Source organism: Actinia tenebrosa, unplaced genomic scaffold, assembly GCF_029948245.1.
Source record: "Actinia tenebrosa isolate PJP-AT-01 unplaced genomic scaffold, QUT_ActTen_1.0 PGA_scaffold1__47_contigs__length_23844297, whole genome shotgun sequence".
NCBI lineage: Eukaryota > Metazoa > Cnidaria > Anthozoa > Actiniaria > Actiniidae > Actinia > Actinia tenebrosa.
This window is the reverse complement of record NW_028292578.1, coordinates 5,370,399-5,389,632: the sequence shown is the minus strand read 5'-3', so window position 1 is coordinate 5,389,632 and position 19,234 is coordinate 5,370,399. Positions and strand designations below refer to the sequence as shown.

General features: G+C 35.0%; 2 protein-coding genes across 2 annotated transcripts; one reads left to right on the top strand and one right to left on the bottom strand.

Annotated features, from left to right (window-relative positions):
• Positions 1 to 364: 364 nt before the first annotated feature.
• On the top strand, positions 365 to 11,001 carry LOC116300448 (uncharacterized). The gene is made up of 12 exons (XM_031709326.2): positions 365 to 495; positions 2,753 to 2,878; positions 3,652 to 3,753; positions 3,829 to 3,934; positions 4,695 to 4,850; positions 5,901 to 6,082; positions 6,662 to 6,756; positions 7,009 to 7,105; positions 7,190 to 7,293; positions 7,843 to 7,958; positions 8,393 to 8,483; positions 9,677 to 11,001. Exons 1-12 carry the CDS (start codon positions 366 to 368, stop codon positions 9,836 to 9,838), a joined length of 1,467 nt encoding a protein of 488 aa, XP_031565186.2. The 5' UTR covers position 365; the 3' UTR covers positions 9,839 to 11,001.
• A 5,005-nt stretch (positions 11,002 to 16,006) lies between these two features.
• On the bottom strand, positions 16,007 to 19,216 carry LOC116300450 (transmembrane reductase CYB561D2). Its single transcript, XM_031709328.2, has 3 exons — positions 18,934 to 19,216; positions 17,416 to 17,456; positions 16,007 to 16,753 (listed from the first exon to the last, which is right to left on the bottom strand). Exons 1-3 carry the CDS (start codon positions 19,085 to 19,087, stop codon positions 16,247 to 16,249), a joined length of 702 nt encoding a protein of 233 aa, XP_031565188.1. The 5' UTR covers positions 19,088 to 19,216; the 3' UTR covers positions 16,007 to 16,246.
• Between the last annotated feature and the right edge of the window lie 18 nt (positions 19,217 to 19,234).

The window sequence follows — 19,234 nt, the reverse complement described above, 5'->3', positions numbered from 1 at the left end:
TCGCGGTCATAAAATTATATATTCATATGATAATAATAAAATATTAGTTATTAATGAAATGCTTGTTATTAATATTATTTTATTTAAAAAGTACTATTATTATCATTTCTTTTTTTTTTTCTCTCGTTATATTATCATTAATCATTTACATTTTTAAAAATAATTTATTTATTTATCTTTTATTTTATTCCTTATTTCTTTCGTAATAAACTTTATTTTTGAATTTTTTAAATATTTATTTTTCTATTTATTTTAAAATCTTATTCATTTGATTATTTTAGTTAAAATAAATTGTTTTGGATGGCGAGAATTTTTTGGACATTTTTTTAATGGATGGGATCCCTGTGTACTGGATGGTATTCAAGATGGCGGCCGTAGTCACAGAAGAACCAGAAACACGTGAGGAACATAATGACGAAAAAATAGAGGATTTACCCCAAGATATTGAGCCTGCTGAGTCAAAAAAGAAGAAGAAAAAGAAAAAGAAAAAGAAGGGTAATCTCAATTGATATATTTCCCTCTGTTGTGTGTGTTTTATTATACAATTGCTTTTGCAGAACAGAAAGAGCACTTCATTAATTCAATATGCATTTTGAGCTTAATTTTTCTAAGGTGTTCAAAACCTGTTAGAGATTTCTTCGTTTGTAATTCAAAAACTAGCAGTTTTTACCTCCACTTCTTAATAATAATATCCCATAGCTATTTGTATTTGTCTTAATTAAGAACCAAGAAGTGTAAGGCATAAAGCTCAAGCTATGAGCTTAAATGATCTAATCCTTTTAAGAAATGTTTTCCAATGAATATCATTAGAAGCTCTTTTATCTTGCTCCATGCTGCAAAAGCTACTTAAAAATTTACAAATAACGTATAGTTTATAGATATATACACATCTTCAATGATAGATATTGTTCACATGCTTTTATTTCATATTATAATTTAAATATTATGTAATTTTAAATATTGTTAAATATTAGTTATATAGATATCATTATTTTATATATTACACATAATTCCGTCTCACGACTGCCAGGTGTACAATTTTGATAAACAATTTATCTACCTAATCTGAATTACCTCTATTTATAAACCTTATTATATACAAAAAAAACCAATTTTTTTGTTTTATCGTTAAGGCCGGTTTAGATTTTTGCCTACAACTATTGTATACAACACACTCATGTCTGTTGAGGCAAGTTGTAGGCTTGATTTACACGCTACCACTCGAGTTGTAGGATGGCACGAGCGTGTTGTGTATGATAATTGTAGGCGAAAATCGTACCGTCTAAACCGGCCTTTACAGTGCAATGCGCAAAAGTATTTAGCCACATTTAATTTATTCCCATACTTTTAGCGAGCTTTATGCTGTAAAATGAGCATCTACATGCCTCGTTTGGTAAACCCAGCCAGCTTCGCATGGAACAGTCTTGGTGTACAAAAGCCAGTGCATAGAAGTATGCAAATATGTGTTGTGCTGTAATAGTTTATAAACCATGAAGATAAACCAAAAAAATTATTTACAGAATCCTTTCTTGACCAGGTGATCTTGCCTCGAAGTGCGCAAAAGATTATTTGTCAAAGTGAACAGTTTCTATTACCTAGTCGTCCCATTTTAATCAAGACAATGCTGATTTCGCTTAATTTTATTGCATTTATACTTTGTTTTTATTAATCTCAATGATCTCTCTTGCTGATAGGGCAAGAGGAGCTTTTAGAGGAGCAGAATATATATCTTGCAAAATAATATAATTTGGTTAACAATATTATAACACTAATTACTAAATAGTACAAAATAGTGCTAATTAAACAATAGAAAACAATGCAATTTGCATGAAATAGTGCTTTTTAGTATTACTAAAGTTTCATGGTTATATTGTTTGCACTCTAGTAATCTGTATCAGTTTTTAATATTTCAAATAGTCTATCATATCTTTTGAATCTATCGTTGTCTTTTCTTGAAATGTAAATTACTGTGGACTGTTAGTGTGGGCCTGGTTATTAGGAGAATTGTGCAGAATCATGATTGTGACAATTAGCTGAGTGCTTCTTAACACTTGTCAAGTGTTCTGCTCCACCAGTGCTTGATGACTGATTTTATAACAGCCGAGTGCTCAAGCAAGTTTTTTTTCTATTTCTTTTATAGATATTGCAAACTCCAAACCCCAAAACGATCAAATAGCTAGTGAGATTTTTACAGTAGCAGTTATTTTATAATATACATAAGTCACTGTTAATTCAAGCATGACACTTTATTTCAATTAAATTTCAGTTTATTTACACTGTTTTTTTCAATTTTATATAATAGAATTATAAGAATATATATAGTTGAATAATATTTAGAATTTTTAATATAATTAACAATATAATAGGTGTAAGTGTACGACAGCCAAAGGAACTAAAGCTTTCTAGTTGGCTGTTGTAATTTTCATTTAGGGTCAAAAAAGAAAAAGAAAAAAATCAAAAAAGAAGATAAATTAAATAATTAAGTATAAATACTGTATATATATTTTTATTGATTATTAAGTAAGAATTCCTTTTACATCTGTTTGAAGGACGAATAAGGAAGACTTTTGATTGATTTGGGTATTGCTTCCCAGATATTAGAAATACTAAAATTAAATGTAAATTTACCATAATTTGTTCTTACTCGTTTTTTATAGAAATTATTATTAGATGAAAATCTTGTATTGTAAGAATGAATATCTGACACAGGTATTATAGATTCACTGAAGATAAATCCTACATTATTTTACAGCTGGAAATGATGAAAAGGAGGTTGAAAATGGTGGTGTTGATGGTGTAGTAAATGGAGAAACAACAGAAAACAAAGAAACCCAAGAAAATGCTGTGGGAGATGGTGGTGAAGACAAGGAAAATGAAGGTAGTGTGCTACACTGTACAAGAAGATAAATTTCTTTTACCATATTTTAGTATTTAGAAGTATAAAGACTAAAACAAAGAGAGTGAGGAAGGGATGGTCTGTGGAGATGTCTCCCTATACTAGTTCATTCCTCCTCACTTCAGCTCTATTCCCATATCCACTGATTTTGTGGCTTTAGTACTAACAGAATAGGCCCTTTGCAGTTAACGGTCACGTGTCTGTACTGGAGGGCAAAATTTTTATGTTAAATTTGTGATTCTTTTTAGCTACATGTAAAGAACAGAATGAAAAGATGTGTATCCAGTGTGTTATGAAATGTAGTTTTATTACGATCTCTTGAAACAGGTTATAGAAAGTTTGTTTGCTCTCCAGTAAAATTAATTTCACCCATGGGAGTCAAAATGTTCATTCATTTGCTCACAGTGAATAAATCAGCATGTGATTGCTTAGCTGCAAAGGGCCTATTATAATAAAGATGTGGTGTTCAGGGATTTTTTGGCCTCTAAGGGTCTCATAAAATTCTTTCCCATGATCCCTGTGATGAGAAGTGGCACCCTGGTACCTGGTGTATGAGCTTGGGGGGAGGGGGGGGGGTGGGGTGGTATCCTAGAATTCAAAAACCACTTACTTTCTTTAAAAGCTCTTTTGGTTACAAACAAATATTTACAAAGTTTAGAACAGAGGCAGGGCATCGTGAAAATTTATTTTTAATCCTACTCAAGAAAATGAAACAATAAAAGGACCAACCATATTTTTAATTTTTTTTATTACAGGACAAGATGAAGAAGTTGAGGCTGAAGGTGGGACGACGAGTAGCAAGAAGAAGAAGAAAAAGAAGAAGAAGAAACCTGCAGATGCAACGTCCGCCACACAAGGTATCAGTTTGCTTACTGAAATGAAATATCTATCAGAAATCAGGATTTTAAAAACCTTTTATATTATATCTACAGAAAACAGTAAGACACTAGAGCAAACTGACCCACCCACTGTACCCATATCTACTTTATTCCCTGATGGCAACTATCCTGAAGGAGAGATTATGAGCTATAAGGATGAGTATGTAGTTACGTACTGTATTTTATTTTTTTCTGCAGTCTGGTATACCCTAAAAATCATGCATTCTGATTGGCTGAGCCAGCAGGAAGTATTTTCTATCTCTGCCCTTTAATGAGGTTGCAATGCTAATCTATATATTTTTTTCTGGAGGAGAGGGGAGGGGGGTCAGAGAAAGAACAAAATTACAGAGTTTGTATGGAAGAAAATTTTAAGTTACTGGGGGTAGAGGGGTCCTTTTACAAATTCCCTCCTTGGTAAGGATATGGAAATTTTCTGGAACTACACATTAAGAGAGAATTCTTTTCGTATTCAAGCAGTGAGCACCAAAAACTATTCTCTTGAAGAAAGGCTGTTGTACAAGGCTAAAATCTTGATATTCAGAAAGTTTAACTTGTTTGGAAGTGGAGATGACCAATGAAAGTGGAATCAAAGTGTTAACCAAAAGCAAAAATTTTATTCCAAAATGAGGTTTAGGCCTTCATTTGCTTATTTCCCATATATTTTCTATAAAAAAGCCTGACAAGGCTACATTCTTACACAAATGCAACAAAGCATTTTTGTACAATTGAAAATAATTTTTCAAAGCGGCATTTTATCATAGTACATCAGTTTCTAACTATTAAAAAAAGGTTTTGAGTGTTAACCTAAAACGAAAATTGGGATCAAAAATCATACAAAAGTCTAGTTTTTGGCGCTTTTTGCCATCATTGCTCATTATTGGAAAAAATTTCCTTTTAATGCATTATCTGCATATTTTTAGCAACTTGTGGAGGGAAACCAATGAGGAGAAAAGAGCTCTTGATCGTCTGCATGCAGACATTTATACAGATATCAGACAAGCAGCTGAAGCCCATAGACAAGTTAGAAAACATGTTCAGAGCTACATCAAACCAGGCTTGACTATGATAGAAATATGGTAAGTACAAATATCAGATCAGTTTTAAACTTAATGCATTTAACCATGTATCACAAAAGAAAACTATAAAATATTGCAAAAAAATATTTACATCTATACATTGTTATATGATTATAAGATTATATATGAAAAAGATAATTAAAAATTTTATAATGTAATAGCACAAATTGATACCAAGAAAAATATTAAAAAATATTAAAAAACGCGTACAAAAACGAAAACTAGCAAGCAAACGAGTTTTTTAACTAAAAGCTCTGTCTGCGTTTATTATTATGAATGTGATACTACTGATTGTGCATTCTGATTGGTGGATTACTGTGCATGTTAGTGTTCACAAATGAAGCATGGTTGCTGATACCATCTGTATATTTAGTGCTCACCTCTTATCAGTGCGACCTGGGTTCGAGTCCTGCTGGGTTTTGTTTTGGTTTCCTCCCTCCACAAAAATCAACTCCTAAATTCCAATTGGATCATGAAACCAGGGCATTGGGTTTATAAGCCACTGGCTATTAAGTGCTACGCTTGTAACTTCAAAACACAGACATGCTAAGGCTGCGTTCATATTGTATGGCAGGGGGGGGGGGGCAGGTAAAATTTAGGGGGGATCGGAAAATTTTTTACCAGTAAAATGGGGGGGGGGGGTTTGAAATATTTTTCCAGAGAAATGATGGGGGTTGATGCAAAATTTTTAGAAGAAGCTATGAGAGATTGCCCAGGGAATAGTTATTTTTTGGGGGACTTCAAGGGCGGTCTTAAGAATATTTTCGGCATTTAAAGATTTCACCTGCCCCCCCCCCCCCCCGCCCTGCCCTCTGCCATACACAAAACTCCTAAACAAACTCTGCAAAAAAAGAAAACTGTGTTTTATCAAAATGATACAAATTACAATTACCATTACTTTGGATACTAGTTTGACGTATTACTGAATAATAGGTCATGTGTGTGCTGTGTACTCTCATAATGCATGCTCTCCCAACCAACCACAACACAAGATTTATAAAAGTTATTTTATACCTAAATTTTAGTAAGTCTATTGATGTATATTTTTAGTGAGAGGTTGGAAGAGGCTGGCCGCAAGCTTATCAATGAAAATAAACTGAAAGCTGGTCTTGCATTCCCTACTGGCTGTTCTTTGAACCACTGTGCGGCACATTACACTCCTAATGCTGGCGACAAGACAGTTCTGAGCTATGATGATGTTTGTAAGATTGACTTTGGAACACACATTAATGGTACAGTAATTTGCATTGCTTACATATAAAAAAAAATGATTAAGTTTGCATTATCAGGGTTCGTGCTACTCCTTAATCTCCTTGAAAACTCCTTGAATTTAATTCACGTTTTCAAGGGCACTTGAAAAGCTCTTGAATTTTACGATTTTAGCGAAAATCCTGGAAAACCCCTTGAATTTTTGCTTTGATCATTACTTGCATGGTTCTGAAATAGATCTAGTCAGAAAGATTGGAAAATCTCAAAGTCGGCCATGTGCAACCACCGTGTAAAACCTTGTCATATTTAGCTGAACATACTCCTTGAAAATTTATTTTTGGGTCCATGTATACTCCTTGAATAGTCCTTTAATTTTAAGTGGTTACCTCAGCACGAACCCTGATTATGGTATCCAGCTTGTGCACTTTTTTTTTTCAACTCACAATGTGAGGATCGATTGTCTACTTGCTATTCTCAAGAGGAATTAAATTATTAAACTTTCAACTTTTTTCAATACTTTATAAATTATATACTTATTTAAATCAGTTTATGATTAGTTTTAAGTTAAAAAATAAAATTAAGATTTTTATCTTTCTCCATAGGCCGCATTGTTGACTGTGCCTTTACTGTAGCCTTTAACCCTCGTTATGACAACCTATTGGCTGCCGTCGAGGATGCTACCAATACAGGCATTAAGGTAGAAATAATTAAGTCACTTGATATTCAAAGTAATAGACTACAGTCTTATCGGGAAGGAAGTTAAGGGTATAGCTGGGGTTGCAATGCTGTCGTTAAGGGGGTGGGGGTGAAAGTTGGTTTGTTGTTTGTTGTTTTTATTAATATTCAATTTTTACTGGTGATTACATGAAACTAGATTAAACTATCAACAATTAGAAATGTCTGCAAATATATACCATAAAATCCTAATGTTGTTTTCGTGGTGTTCTAGGAAGCTGGTATTGATGTCAGATTGTGTGATGTTGGAGAAGCAATACAAGAAGTGATGGAGTCTTACGAAGTTGAATTAGATGGCAAGACATACAGAGGTATTGTACACACTGAGGAAAAATATTGGAAAATATTGCATTATTATGTATTAGCCTGCAATTTTAACTATTTTCTTTTTTCAGTTAAGCCCATTAGAAACTTAAATGGTCATTCTATTGGTCCTTATCGCATTCATGCTGGCAAGACAGTACCTATCGTCAAGGGTGGAGAAGCTACCAAGATGGAGGTACTTTATATTTCCAATGATTTTCTCCAAAGCAGTGTGTTTGTTTATGTGTTTGGAATGGGTGGGGAGGGGTGGGGAATGGGTAGAGGAGGGGAGGGAAATGGGGAGGGGAAGGAAATAGGGAGGGGAGGGGTGGGGAATGGGTGGGGAGGGGTGGGGAATGGGTGGGGAGGGGTGGCTTATGGGTGGGGAGAGGTGGGGAATGGGTGAGGAGGAGTGAAGGAGGGGTGGGGAGGGGTGGGGAGGGGTGGGGTATAGGTGGGGAATGGGTGGGGAGGGGTGAAGGAGGGGTGGGGAATGGGTGGGGGAAGGGTGGGGGATAGGGATTTAATTTTGAAAATTTATTACACGTACTACACAAAAATATATAAAATCAATGATATGTATATTAACAGAAAACGGTAAGCTAAAGTCCCTTAAGCGAGTAAATTCTTACCCCCCTCCCCCATATCTCTCCTTGAAGTAGGTGAGAATGAGAATTTATAAAAATTAGCTTATTTTGAGCCAATTTTCTGGCATTTGATAGCATACCCATTGCTTTATAACCAGGAAAATGAATTCTTTGCCATTGAGACATTCGGCAGCACAGGTCGAGGTGTGGTCCATGACGACATGGATTGTTCTCACTACATGAAGAACTTTGAAGCAGGACACATTCCTCTAAGGTCAGTTGATTGAACTAGTGCAGCTTCTTCTCAATATGAGCCATTTACATGATGCCCGCATTTTACTACTACTACCAAAATTTATGCTTTGCAAGTGTTTTTTTCTTATTCAAATAAATTTGTATTTCCTCATGAGAATTGGTACTAATTAACTGAACAAAAGAAAGTGTGCAACGGATTCTGGTAGTTGTAGTTGCTACTGTACATTGCTTTTGTTTCTTGAGTTTTTGTTCTTATAGCATTAATTAATATACTTCATTGGAAAGTTGAATAAACAGCTGCTATATATACCCCCCCCCCCCCCCAAATGTTTCCATTAGAATTCAGTAGTGAACCATGAAATAACATCTAGGCTAATCAAAGTCAGGTAATGGCATGATTCATCTGGAAGTGGTTTGAAATAACAATGATTTTTTTTTTACGGGATGTTTCAGGGTACCAAGAGCTAAGCAACTTTTGAATGTCATCAATGAGAACTTTGGGACTTTAGCCTTTTGTAGGAGATGGTTAGATCGACTTGGCCAGGTTAGTAGGTCCAAACTTGAAAGGATAGGTCCAAGAAGGTACATTTTCAGGTGTGTGGAGGGTCTGGAGAGGATATATTGTGTAGATTCAGAAAGGAATTCAGTAAGGGCACTCAAGAGTTTGGTTGCTCGAACTAAACTGGCCCAGAATAATGGTTCGGTCACTCGTAAAATATCCATCCCATCCTCACACAGGGGAATTGGAATTTGCAAGGGGTGGGGAGGGTCTGAGGATGGTATATGTGTAGTACAAGAAAATATCCATACCTCCCATGGAGGGGGATTGGAATTTCCAAGGGGTGGGGAGGGTCTGAGGAGGATATATTGCATAGTTCTAGAAAATAACCCTTATTGGGATTGGGGTGTCCAAGCGATGGGAAGGTGTGGTGTGTCACTCATTCGAAATATTATTATGTTCTAACATTGTACATTAGGACTTAAAGTGCCCCTAATGTCTAATCACAGACCTTGCGTAAGTTGAAGATATATTCATAAAAATGCAAAAATCAAAAAAAAAATTTGTCGAAATTGGGTTGCATTCCTGATGTTTAAATGATTTTGAAAACGTGCCTTTTCATATAAAGGGGGAATGGTGTGATTACGTCATTGGGGGGATACATTCCAAAAGTTGACTCCGACGAAGGACTATCGTCTGAAACATCAGTTCCTATTTTCACTACGGTGTAAAATTTATAAATCTACGATAACTGTTCCAAAAGTGAAAGACTTGCGCATTTTTACAAGTTGAATTCACTCGTACAATAAGTGAAAGCTCAATATTTCAGCATTTTTTCTTTCTTAAAACTTTTAAAAACAGCACTCTTGACCCACAAAAAAATTGGTGTATCACCCCAATGACGGAAGTCTATACAATTTTTCAGGCTCCTCGAACGCGGCACTGAAATTTCGAGCGTGAGTAGACACGAGAATTTTGCCAATTTTTTTTGTGCAGTAAAAAATCAGAAATTCGTTTGAAACGAAAAAAAAATTGAAAAACGTGTTTATGACAATGTGAGGATTTGTTCTAAATGGGTCTGTAATCAGGCATTAGGGGCACTTTAATGGACAAGTTTGGTTTAGTCAACTACTTTCCTGATAATGTTTCCAGACATTGTTAATTGCATGTGTATGAGTTTGAATTTTAAAAAAAAATTGTAAATAAGTTCTAATGAGAATGTATTTATTAATCTACAGACCAAGTACCTACTGGCCCTAAAGAACCTTTGTGATACTGGTATCATAGATGCATATCCACCTTTATGTGATATAAAAGGGTGCTATACTGCTCAATATGAGCACACTATCCTGCTCAGACCTACTGTCAAAGAGGTTATAAGTAGAGGGGAAGATTATTAGATGTGACAGTATGACAACTAGTACCTAGTTCAAACAATTCTTCTTGAAAGAAAGGGATTCCCATTTTATAGAAAATAAATAAAATGGGAATCAACAGTGGTTCCACAAAGTTTAGAATTTATTTTTGAGGAGGGAGGAAAAACAGTTCACCAGGAAAAAAACCCTTAAAGCACACAAAGGAACCTAAAAGCAACTCTATTCACATATGACTTTGAGTCAAGGAATCAAACCTGGTCATTTTGGTGAGAGCTGAGCACTCTCAACACTATGCCACACATGCTTTATATCACAGATTCTTGAACTTTTAGTGCAGTCAGTGTCTATGAGCAATGCTAGACTTGAATTTTGTGTCACCAAGACATGCAGCTCTACAAACTGTACATTCTTTTTTTCTTCAATTCTCTTTACTACTCTTTTCATTGCAAGCGCTGATTGAAACACAAATTGTGACAGGTTAATTATAGGATAATCTGATTGCCGTTGTACTGTTGTACGTTGTACGTTGCTGTTGACTGGTAATAACAATATTGGAAGTGATTTTCCCGGAAATTTAAGTTTTTCTAAGTTCTTAAAAATCAAATGATCCAAAAATTAAATAATTGCTTTGTGTACTTTGACAGTTTGTATATAACAAAACACTTATTGATTTGAACCTCGGGAAAGCAGTGTGTTTTGTGGACCCTCGACGTCTCAGGAACACAAAACACCCTGTGTGTTTTCCTCAGTCTCAGTAAATAAGTGTTAACTGTTGTATATCACTTGACCTAAAGTTCAAATGATCTCAAGTAATGATCTCATTCCAATCATCAAAATGCACTGATAACTGCAAGTGAGGGTAGATAGATAGATTTAAGTGTGTCTCCATGGAATTTATTACTATAGAACCTCTATTCCTATTTAGAAATAGACCCTTCTCCATGTCCTCCAAAATGGCAGCCACAGTTTCATATTTCACTGTTTGCTGGTCAACAGACCTTTGTCCCAGTTCACTTTACTGGTCATGAAACAATGGTTTCAAATTGGGTTGGAATTGATGAGTAAAAGAGTCAACTTCAGTCTTGTCTTCAAACCATTGTTTTGTTGACATCCAAGCAAATTTGGGAAAGGTCTGTTGGTGCTACAAATGCAATAATCAGCTTGTTAATTAAAATGTTATACACAGAGCAAGTTTTGGTTATATATATTCTGTATCTGTTAGGGTATCTTTGGGGAGGAAAAGGTGTAAAAAACACGAAAAATTAACAAAAACCATGGTCTATAGTCCTTACTTTTGGGCCAAAAATGGCTCAAAATGACCCTTTTTCAAAATAAGATAATTTTTATGACTTAGTCAAAAAACACCCATAATTGATAAAAACCATGGGCTATAGTCCATGTATTTTGGCCAAAAACACCCATTTTTCAAGTGTGATAAATAATTCATATTTTCCCAAAAGATGTGAAAATGACCCAAAATGGACCAGAACCATGGGCTATAGTCCATGCTTTTTGGCCAAAAAACACCCATTTATCAAGTGTGATAAATAATTGATGTTTTCTCAAAAGGTGTGAAAACGACCCAAAATGGACCAAGACCATGGGCTATAGTCCATGCTTTTTGGCCAAAAACACCCATTTTTCAAGTGTAATAAATAATTCATATTTTCTGAAAAGCTGTGAAAATGACTAAAAATCGATGAAAACCATGGGCTATAGTCCATGCTTTTTGGCCAAAAACACTCATTTTTCAAGTGTGATAAACAATTCATATTTTCTCAAAAGGTGTGAAAATGACCCAAAATGGACCAAAATCATAGGCTATAGTCCATGCTTTTTGGCCAAAAACATCCATTTTTCAAGTGTGATAAATAATTGATATTTTCTCAAAAGGTGTGAAAATGACCCAAAATGGACCAAAACCATGGGCTATAGTCCATGCTTTTTGGCCAAAAACACCCATTTTTCAAGTGTGATAAATGATTCATATTTTCTCAAAAGTTGTGAAAATGACCCAAAATGGACCAAAACCATGGGCTATAGTCCATGCTTTTTGGCCAAAAAACTCCCATTTTTCAAGTGTGAGAAATGATTCATATTTTCTCAAAAGTTGTGAAAATGACCCAAAATGGACCAAAACCATGGGCTATAGTCCATGCTTTTTGGCCAAAAAACACCCATTTTTCAAGTGTTATAAATAATTGATATTTTCTCAAAAGGTGTGAAAACGACCCAAAATGGACCAAAACCATGGGCTATAGTCCATGCTTTTTGGCCAAAAACACCCATTTTTCAAGTGTGATAAATAATTCATATTTTCTCAAAAGGTGTTAAAACGACCCAAAATCGATGAAAACCATGGGCTATAGTCCATGCTTTTTGACAAAAAACACCCATTTTTCAAGTGTTATAAATAATTCATATTTTCTCAAAAGGTGTGAAAATGACCCAAAATGGACCAAAACCATGGGCTATAGTCCATGCTTTTTGGCCAAAACACCCATTTTTCAAGTGTGATAAATGATTCATATTTTCTCAAAAGCTGTGAAAATGACCAAAAATGGACCAAAACCATGGGCTATAGTCCATGCTTTTTGGCCAAAAAACTCCCATTTTTCAAGTGTGATAAATAATTGATGTTTTCTCAAAAGGTGTGAAAACGACCCAAAATGGACCAAGACCATGGGCTATAGTCCATGCTTTTTGGCCAAAAACACCCATTTTTCAAGTGTGATAAATAATTGATGTTTTCTGAAAAGGTGTGAAAATGACCCAAAATGGACCAAAACCATGGGCTATAGTCCATGCTTTTTGGCCAAAAACACTCATTTTTCAAGTGTGATAAATAATTCATATTTTCTCAAAAGGTGTGAAAATGACCCAAAATGGACCAAAACCATAGGCTATAGTCCATGCTTTTTGGCCAAAAACATCCATTTTTCAAGTGTGATAAATAATTGATATTTTCTCAAAAGGTGTGAAAACGACCCAAAATCGATGAAAACCATGGGCTATAGTCCATGCTTTTTGGCCAAAAACATCCATTTTTCAAGTGTGATAAATAATTCATATTTTCTCAAAAGGTGTGAAAATGACCCAAAATGGACCAAAACCATGGGTTATAGTCCATGCTTTTTGGCCAAAAACATCCATTTTTCAAGTGTGATAAATGATTCATATTTTCTCAAAAGTTGTGAAAATGACCCAAAATGGACCAAAACCATGGGTTATAGTCCATGCTTTTTGGCCAAAAACATCCATTTTTCAAGTGTGATAAATAATTCATATCTTCTCAAAAGGTGTGAAAACAACCCAAAATCGATCAAAACCATGGGTTATAGTCCATGCTTTTTGGCCAAAAACATCCATTTTTCAAGTGTGATAAATAATTCATATTTTCTCAAAAGGTGTGAAAACGACCCAAAATCGATGAAAACCATGGGCTATAGTCCATGCTTTTTGGCCAAAGAAATCCATTTTTCAAGTGTGATAAATAATTGATATTTTCTCAAAAGGTGTGAAAACGACCCAAAATGGACCAAGACCATGGGCTATAGTCCATGCTTTTTGGCCAAAAACACCCATTTTTCAAGTGTGATAAATAATTCATATCTTCTCAAAAGCTGTGAAAACGACCCAAAATGGACCAAAACCATGGGCTATAGTCCATGCCTTTTGGCCAAAAACATCTATTTTTCAAGTGTGATAAATAATTCATATTTTCTCAAAAGCTGTGAAAATGACCCAAAATGGACCAAAACCATGGGTTATAGTCCATGCTTTTTGGCCAAAAACATCCATTTTTCAAGTGTGATAAATGATTCATATTTTCTCAAAAGCTGTGAAAATGACCCAAAATGGACCAAAACCATGGGTTATAGTCCATGCTTTTTGGCCAAAAACATCCATTTTTCAAGTGTGATAAATAATTGATATTTTCTCAAAAGGTGTGAAAACGACCCAAAATCTATGAAAACCATGGGCTATAGTCCATGCTTTTTGGCCAAAAACACTCATTTTTCAAGTGTGATAAATAATTCATATTTTCTCAAAAGGTGTGAAAATGACCCAAAATGGACCAAAACCATGGGTTATAGTCCATGCTTTTTGGCCAAAAACATCCATTTTTCAAGTGTGATAAATAATTCATATTTTCTCAAAAGGTGTGAAAATGACCCAAAGTGGACCAAAACCATGGGTTATAGTCCATGCTTTTTGGCCAAAAACATCCATTTTTCAAGTGTGATAAACAATTCATATTTTCTCAAAAGGTGTGAAAACGACCCAAAATCTATGAAAACCATGGGCTATAGTCCATGCTTTTTGGCCAAAAACACCCATTTTTCAAGTGTTATAAATAATTTATATTTTCTGAAAAGCTGTGAAAATGACTAAAAATCGTCCAAAAACATGGGCTATAGTCCATGCTTTTTGGCCAAAAACACCCATTTTTCAAGTGTGATAAATAATTCACATTTTTTCAAAAGGTGTGAAAATGACCCAAAATGGACCAAAACCATGGGCTATAGTCCATGCTTTTTGGCCAAAAACACCCATTTTTCAAGTGTGATAAATAATTCATATTTTCTCAAAAGGTGTTAAAACGACCCAAAATCGATGAAAACCATGGGCTATAGTCCATGCTTTTTGACAAAAAACACCCATTTTTCAAGTGTTATAAATAATTCATATTTTCTCAAAAGGTGTGAAAATGACCCAAAATGGACCAAAACCATAGGCTATAGTCCATGCTTTTTGGCCAAAACACCCATTTTTCAAGTGTGATAAATAATTGATATTTTCTCAAAAGGTGTGAAAACGACCCAAAATCTATGAAAACCATGGGCTATAGTCCATGCTTTTTGGCCAAAAACACTCAATTTTCAAGTGTGATAAATAATTCATATTTTCTCAAAAGGTGTGAAAATGACCCAAAATGGACCAAAACCATGGGTTATAGTCCATGCTTTTTGGCCAAAAACATCCATTTTTCAAGTGTGATAAATAATTCATATTTTCTCAAAAGGTGTGAAAATGACCCAAAGTGGACCAAAACCATGGGTTATAGTCCATGCTTTTTGGCCAAAAACATCCATTTTTCAAGTGTGATAAACAATTCATATTTTCTCAAAAGGTGTGAAAACGACCCAAAATCTATGAAAACCATGGGCTATAGTCCATGCTTTTTGGCCAAAAACACCCATTTTTCAAGTGTTATAAATAATTTATATTTTCTGAAAAGCTGTGAAAATGACTAAAAATCGTCCAAAAACATGGGCTATAGTCCATGCTTTTTGGCCAAAAACACCCATTTTTCAAGTGTGATAAATAATTCACATTTTTTCAAAAGGTGTGAAAATGACCCAAAATGGACCAAAACCATGGGCTATAGTCCATGCTTTTTGGCCAAAAACACCCATTTTTCAAGTGTGATAAATAATTCACATTTTTTCAAAAGTTGTGAAAATGACCCAAAATGGACCAAAACCATGGGCTATAGTCCATGCTTTTTGGCCAAAAACACCCATTTTTCAAGTGTGATAAATAATTCACATTTTTTCAAAAGGTGTGAAAATGACCCAAAATGGACCAAAACCATGGGCTATAGTCCATGCTTTTATCCCAAAAATGGCTTGAAATTATTCTATTTTCAAATTTTCTAAGTATTTGTTAAGACCATTGAGGCAGGTGTAATGGGCTTGATAAGAATTAAAGTTATTGCTATTATATATTTTTTCAAAATAAGATAATTTTTATCAGTTAGTCAAAAAACACCCAAAATCAATAAAAACCATGGGCTATATATTATAGTCTATGGTTTTTGGCAAAAAATGGCTCAAAATGAGCCTTTTCCAAAATAAGATAATTTTTATCACTTAGTCAAAAACATCCAAAATCGATCAAAACTGTGGACTATACATAGTCCATGCTTTTTGGCCATTTTTCAAAATGTAACAATTTATTGATGAGTGGAGAAGATGTGAAAAACACCCAAAATTGATCAAAACCATGAGCTATAGTCCATGCTTTTTGGCCATTTTTCAAAATGTAACACTTTATTGATGAGTGGAAAAGATGTGAAAACACCCAAAAATGATCAAAACCATTAGTTGTAGTCCATGCTTTTTGGCCAAAATGATGAAAAATGTCACGTTTTGAAAATGGGATAATTCATTCATAAAAACAAAACTGTGAATTTATAATGATTTATTTCCTTTTTACGCTAAAACGTCTCAAATACATTCAATAATAGCTAGCAGTTCATACATTAAGTTTATAAAGTGAATAATGTTTTTGTTTTTAAAATCATACTTTAGAATAAAAAGGCTTAAAAATGGTCACAACCATTCTAATTTGGCCCACTTCTCTTTAGTATCTACATCATATTCTGTTGAACTAGCTGTCAACTTCAATGTTTATAGTGCTGTCTTCCTACTTCAGGGGTTTATTTCTAGCAACATACTCATTGGTTACCTGTCCTATTATCACTCCAGCCATTGCCAGAGTTGATAAAACACTACCCCACCAAACGGCATCATTAACATTCTTCACAAACCAGTTGGAAAAATACCCAAGAACAATTGTAACACAAGCCAAGGTAAAGACAAGCACACCAAAAAGGGCATGAAGCTGCTTACGCTGACCTAACGATGCTTTCATTAAACTAAATTTCTGATAATATATGGAAATTCCTTGGAAGGCTTGCAAGAGGACAAGAATCATAGTAATGAGTCCAAAAAGGCCATGCCAGGATGTGAAGTGGTCTTTTCCTCGTTGCTTCTTGTTGAAGAAAATAGCAGCAAATCCAAGGCTTGTGCATGTGATTGATATGGCTTGTATCATCCAGTGAATCTGAGCTTTAGTTGCCCGTGTTGATGATGGGAATACAGAACTTTGAGGAGAAAACATCAGGATGGCTTCTGTCATTAGGAAACCAAACTACAAAAAAAAAGAAAAAGAAAAAAAAAAAAATCAACAATAATTAAAGTTTCTATGGCCATCATGTATAGTTTTAAACTTTGCTAGACTTCTACTCTACTATATATCAATGCAGGCCCTGTATGTTTTGGTTGTGTAAACTTAATTACCTCACTTGTTGGCTTGGTTAGTTGAGCAGTGGATTATTGTGCAGGGGTGGTTGGAATAATAATAATTGTGGGTTTAAGCCTCAGCTTACCAACTTAACATGCACTCACTCACTCAGGGTCTAAACAAATCTGAGTAAAAGGTGCTGTGTGCTACTATATATAACTGCAAATAGCTTAAGCTTTAGCTGTGACTCATAGATGTTTAAAATAGCTAGAGAACCACAAGTTTTTCAGTTGTGACTATCACATGTCATTCTCTAAATAAAGTTGATTATAACTTAATCAACCCTTCATTTTTCCTACACATATTTAGTAAAGATGATTCATAATCATGTGTATGCCTTTATTTCTAGGCCTGTTGTTCTTTTGAGGATAGGAATGATCTACAAAATGACGTTCTGATTAAGACATCTGTCTTGGTGGAGATTTGAGTATAAAACAATGTGTACATGCCATGATCTTGAGACCATATATTGTGTCTGCTAGATACATGTATGTTTATATAATACTTACTCCAACTGCCATCAGGGTAGGGTGCCATGGGAATAAGGCCGCTGAGAATAAAAAATAAATAGAATAGTGGATAAATTAATAAATGAAATATGAATATAATCATGAAAAAATTGGTAGTCCCCTAGTAGTCTGAGTGGAGTCCCCAGGGCTAACATCCCCCACCCCTACCACCCATATTGGAGAACATTCTTCAAATCCTCATAGTGCCTATCCCCCACTAGTATGCATTTAGCCGGTTTAATTTCCTCGCACCCCCCTCCCCTTCATAAATTGCCCTATTTCACTAACTATGACGTCACTGCTTGTTTATGTGGGGGATAGAATCGCCAAATCCAATAGAAAATTCAACAATATTTGCTCCTTGCGAAACAGTTTAATCTAAAATGGCCTGGTTTTCAGATATAATATGTGTTAATATGTATTAAGAGATATTCTGAGCGTTTGCTGGCTATTCTACTTCTCTTCGTGGATTGATACGGGTTTTAGAACAATCTTTGGTGAATTTGTGTTGATTTGACCCCCTCTGACGACCATGATCCTTTGCGTTTAAACAATAAATTGTTTTGATGTGGCATCATAGTGAAATAGGGCAATTATGGGAGCTCTTCAAGTAACTCAGGAATACAATCTCGTACCCAGAGCCTGCGTTTTTTCTGGCCTGCGGCGAAGAACGAGGGCTCTGGCATAATCCATTTTTTGAGACCAGGATTTCTTGGACTTCCGGTATAAGAGCATATACGTTAAAAGACTTGCAAAAAATAAAAAAATATGTTCCCGATTTCTAATTCTTATTTTGATCAGAAGTAAACACAGAACTCTGTTTGAAAGCAGGTTTGAAAGCATGATTTTTCATTGATTATGTCTCACTTCCGGAAAGCTGCGCATGCGCCAAAAATGGATTATGACAGAGCCCTCGTTTTTTGCCGCAGGCCGAAAGAAACACAGGCTCTGGGTACGAGATTGCTCAGGAATAGATCTGTGAAACCTGACAAGATGTTTTTATTGGGAGGGGGGGGGGGGGGGGGGGGGAGGGAGGGGGATCTATCATACTCTTTTCTTATGTGACATCGTGAGACAATCAAGTATTTGATACGTCTGAAGGCAGGTAATTTAAAACTGGGTCTCTTAAACATGAAATCCTCAGAAAAAAGAAGTCAGACTTTATATACCAAAAAGAAAAAGAAAAGAAAAACTCATATTGAACTAAGAAAAAATGGAAGAAGGAAAAACAGAGATTATTTTTGATGGCGGGCACTGATCACTCGGGCAACCAGACTTGATCTAAGTTTACATTATTATAATCAAAGCTGTACGACACTAATAACAACGAAACGCTGAGAAAATACCAGTAAAAATGACCAAAACAGAAGGATTTCACTGTGTAGTATTATAAAGGACCTTACGAATGATCCACAGTTGTAACAAGAGAATATGAACATTGCTTGTAATCTTGTTTGGGGAATAGCGTGGTCCATTTTATACAGTATAACGAATTTATAAACATGTCAAACTACTTACTAAGTCCCGGTTGAGCAATCCATATAATGACGGTAGCAAGTCCAAGAGCTATTACATGAACCATCTTGCCAATGATGTATAATAATGCACTATATTTGATGGAGTTGGAATCGTCTTTTATCTCGCGTGAAGTTTCGAATGGTAGTTCGTTCATTTCAAGAAGATCCAGGCCGTCTTTGTCATCCCTACCCCTCCCCTACTAGGTGTGAAAAGTTCTTTATCTGTAGGGGAGGGGACAGGAGATTTTAGTTTAGAGAAATGAGAGACAGAAAAGGAGGAAGGAGAAAGGGCTAAAAAATAG

What these genes read in the sequence shown, in the direction of transcription:
- LOC116300448 (XM_031709326.2), top strand. Translation starts at nt 366, where the DNA reads ATGGCGGCCGTAGTCACAGAAGAACCAGAAACACGTGAGGAACATAAT. An exon ending in AAAGAAAAAGAAAAAGAAGG is followed by an intron (nt 496 to 2,752) that starts GTAATCTCAATT and finishes ATTATTTTACAG; the next exon opens with CTGGAAATGATGAAAAGGAG. An exon ending in TGAAGACAAGGAAAATGAAG is followed by an intron (nt 2,879 to 3,651) that starts GTAGTGTGCTAC and finishes TTTTTATTACAG; the next exon opens with GACAAGATGAAGAAGTTGAG.
- LOC116300450 (XM_031709328.2), bottom strand. Translation starts at nt 19,087, where the DNA reads ATGAACGAACTACCATTCGAAACTTCACGCGAGATAAAAGACGATTCC. An exon ending in GATTGCTCAACCGGGACTTA is followed by an intron (nt 17,457 to 18,933) that starts GTAAGTAGTTTG and finishes TTTTATTCTCAG; the next exon opens with CGGCCTTATTCCCATGGCAC. An exon ending in CTACCCTGATGGCAGTTGGA is followed by an intron (nt 16,754 to 17,415) that starts GTAAGTATTATA and finishes TTTTTTTTGTAG; the next exon opens with TTTGGTTTCCTAATGACAGA.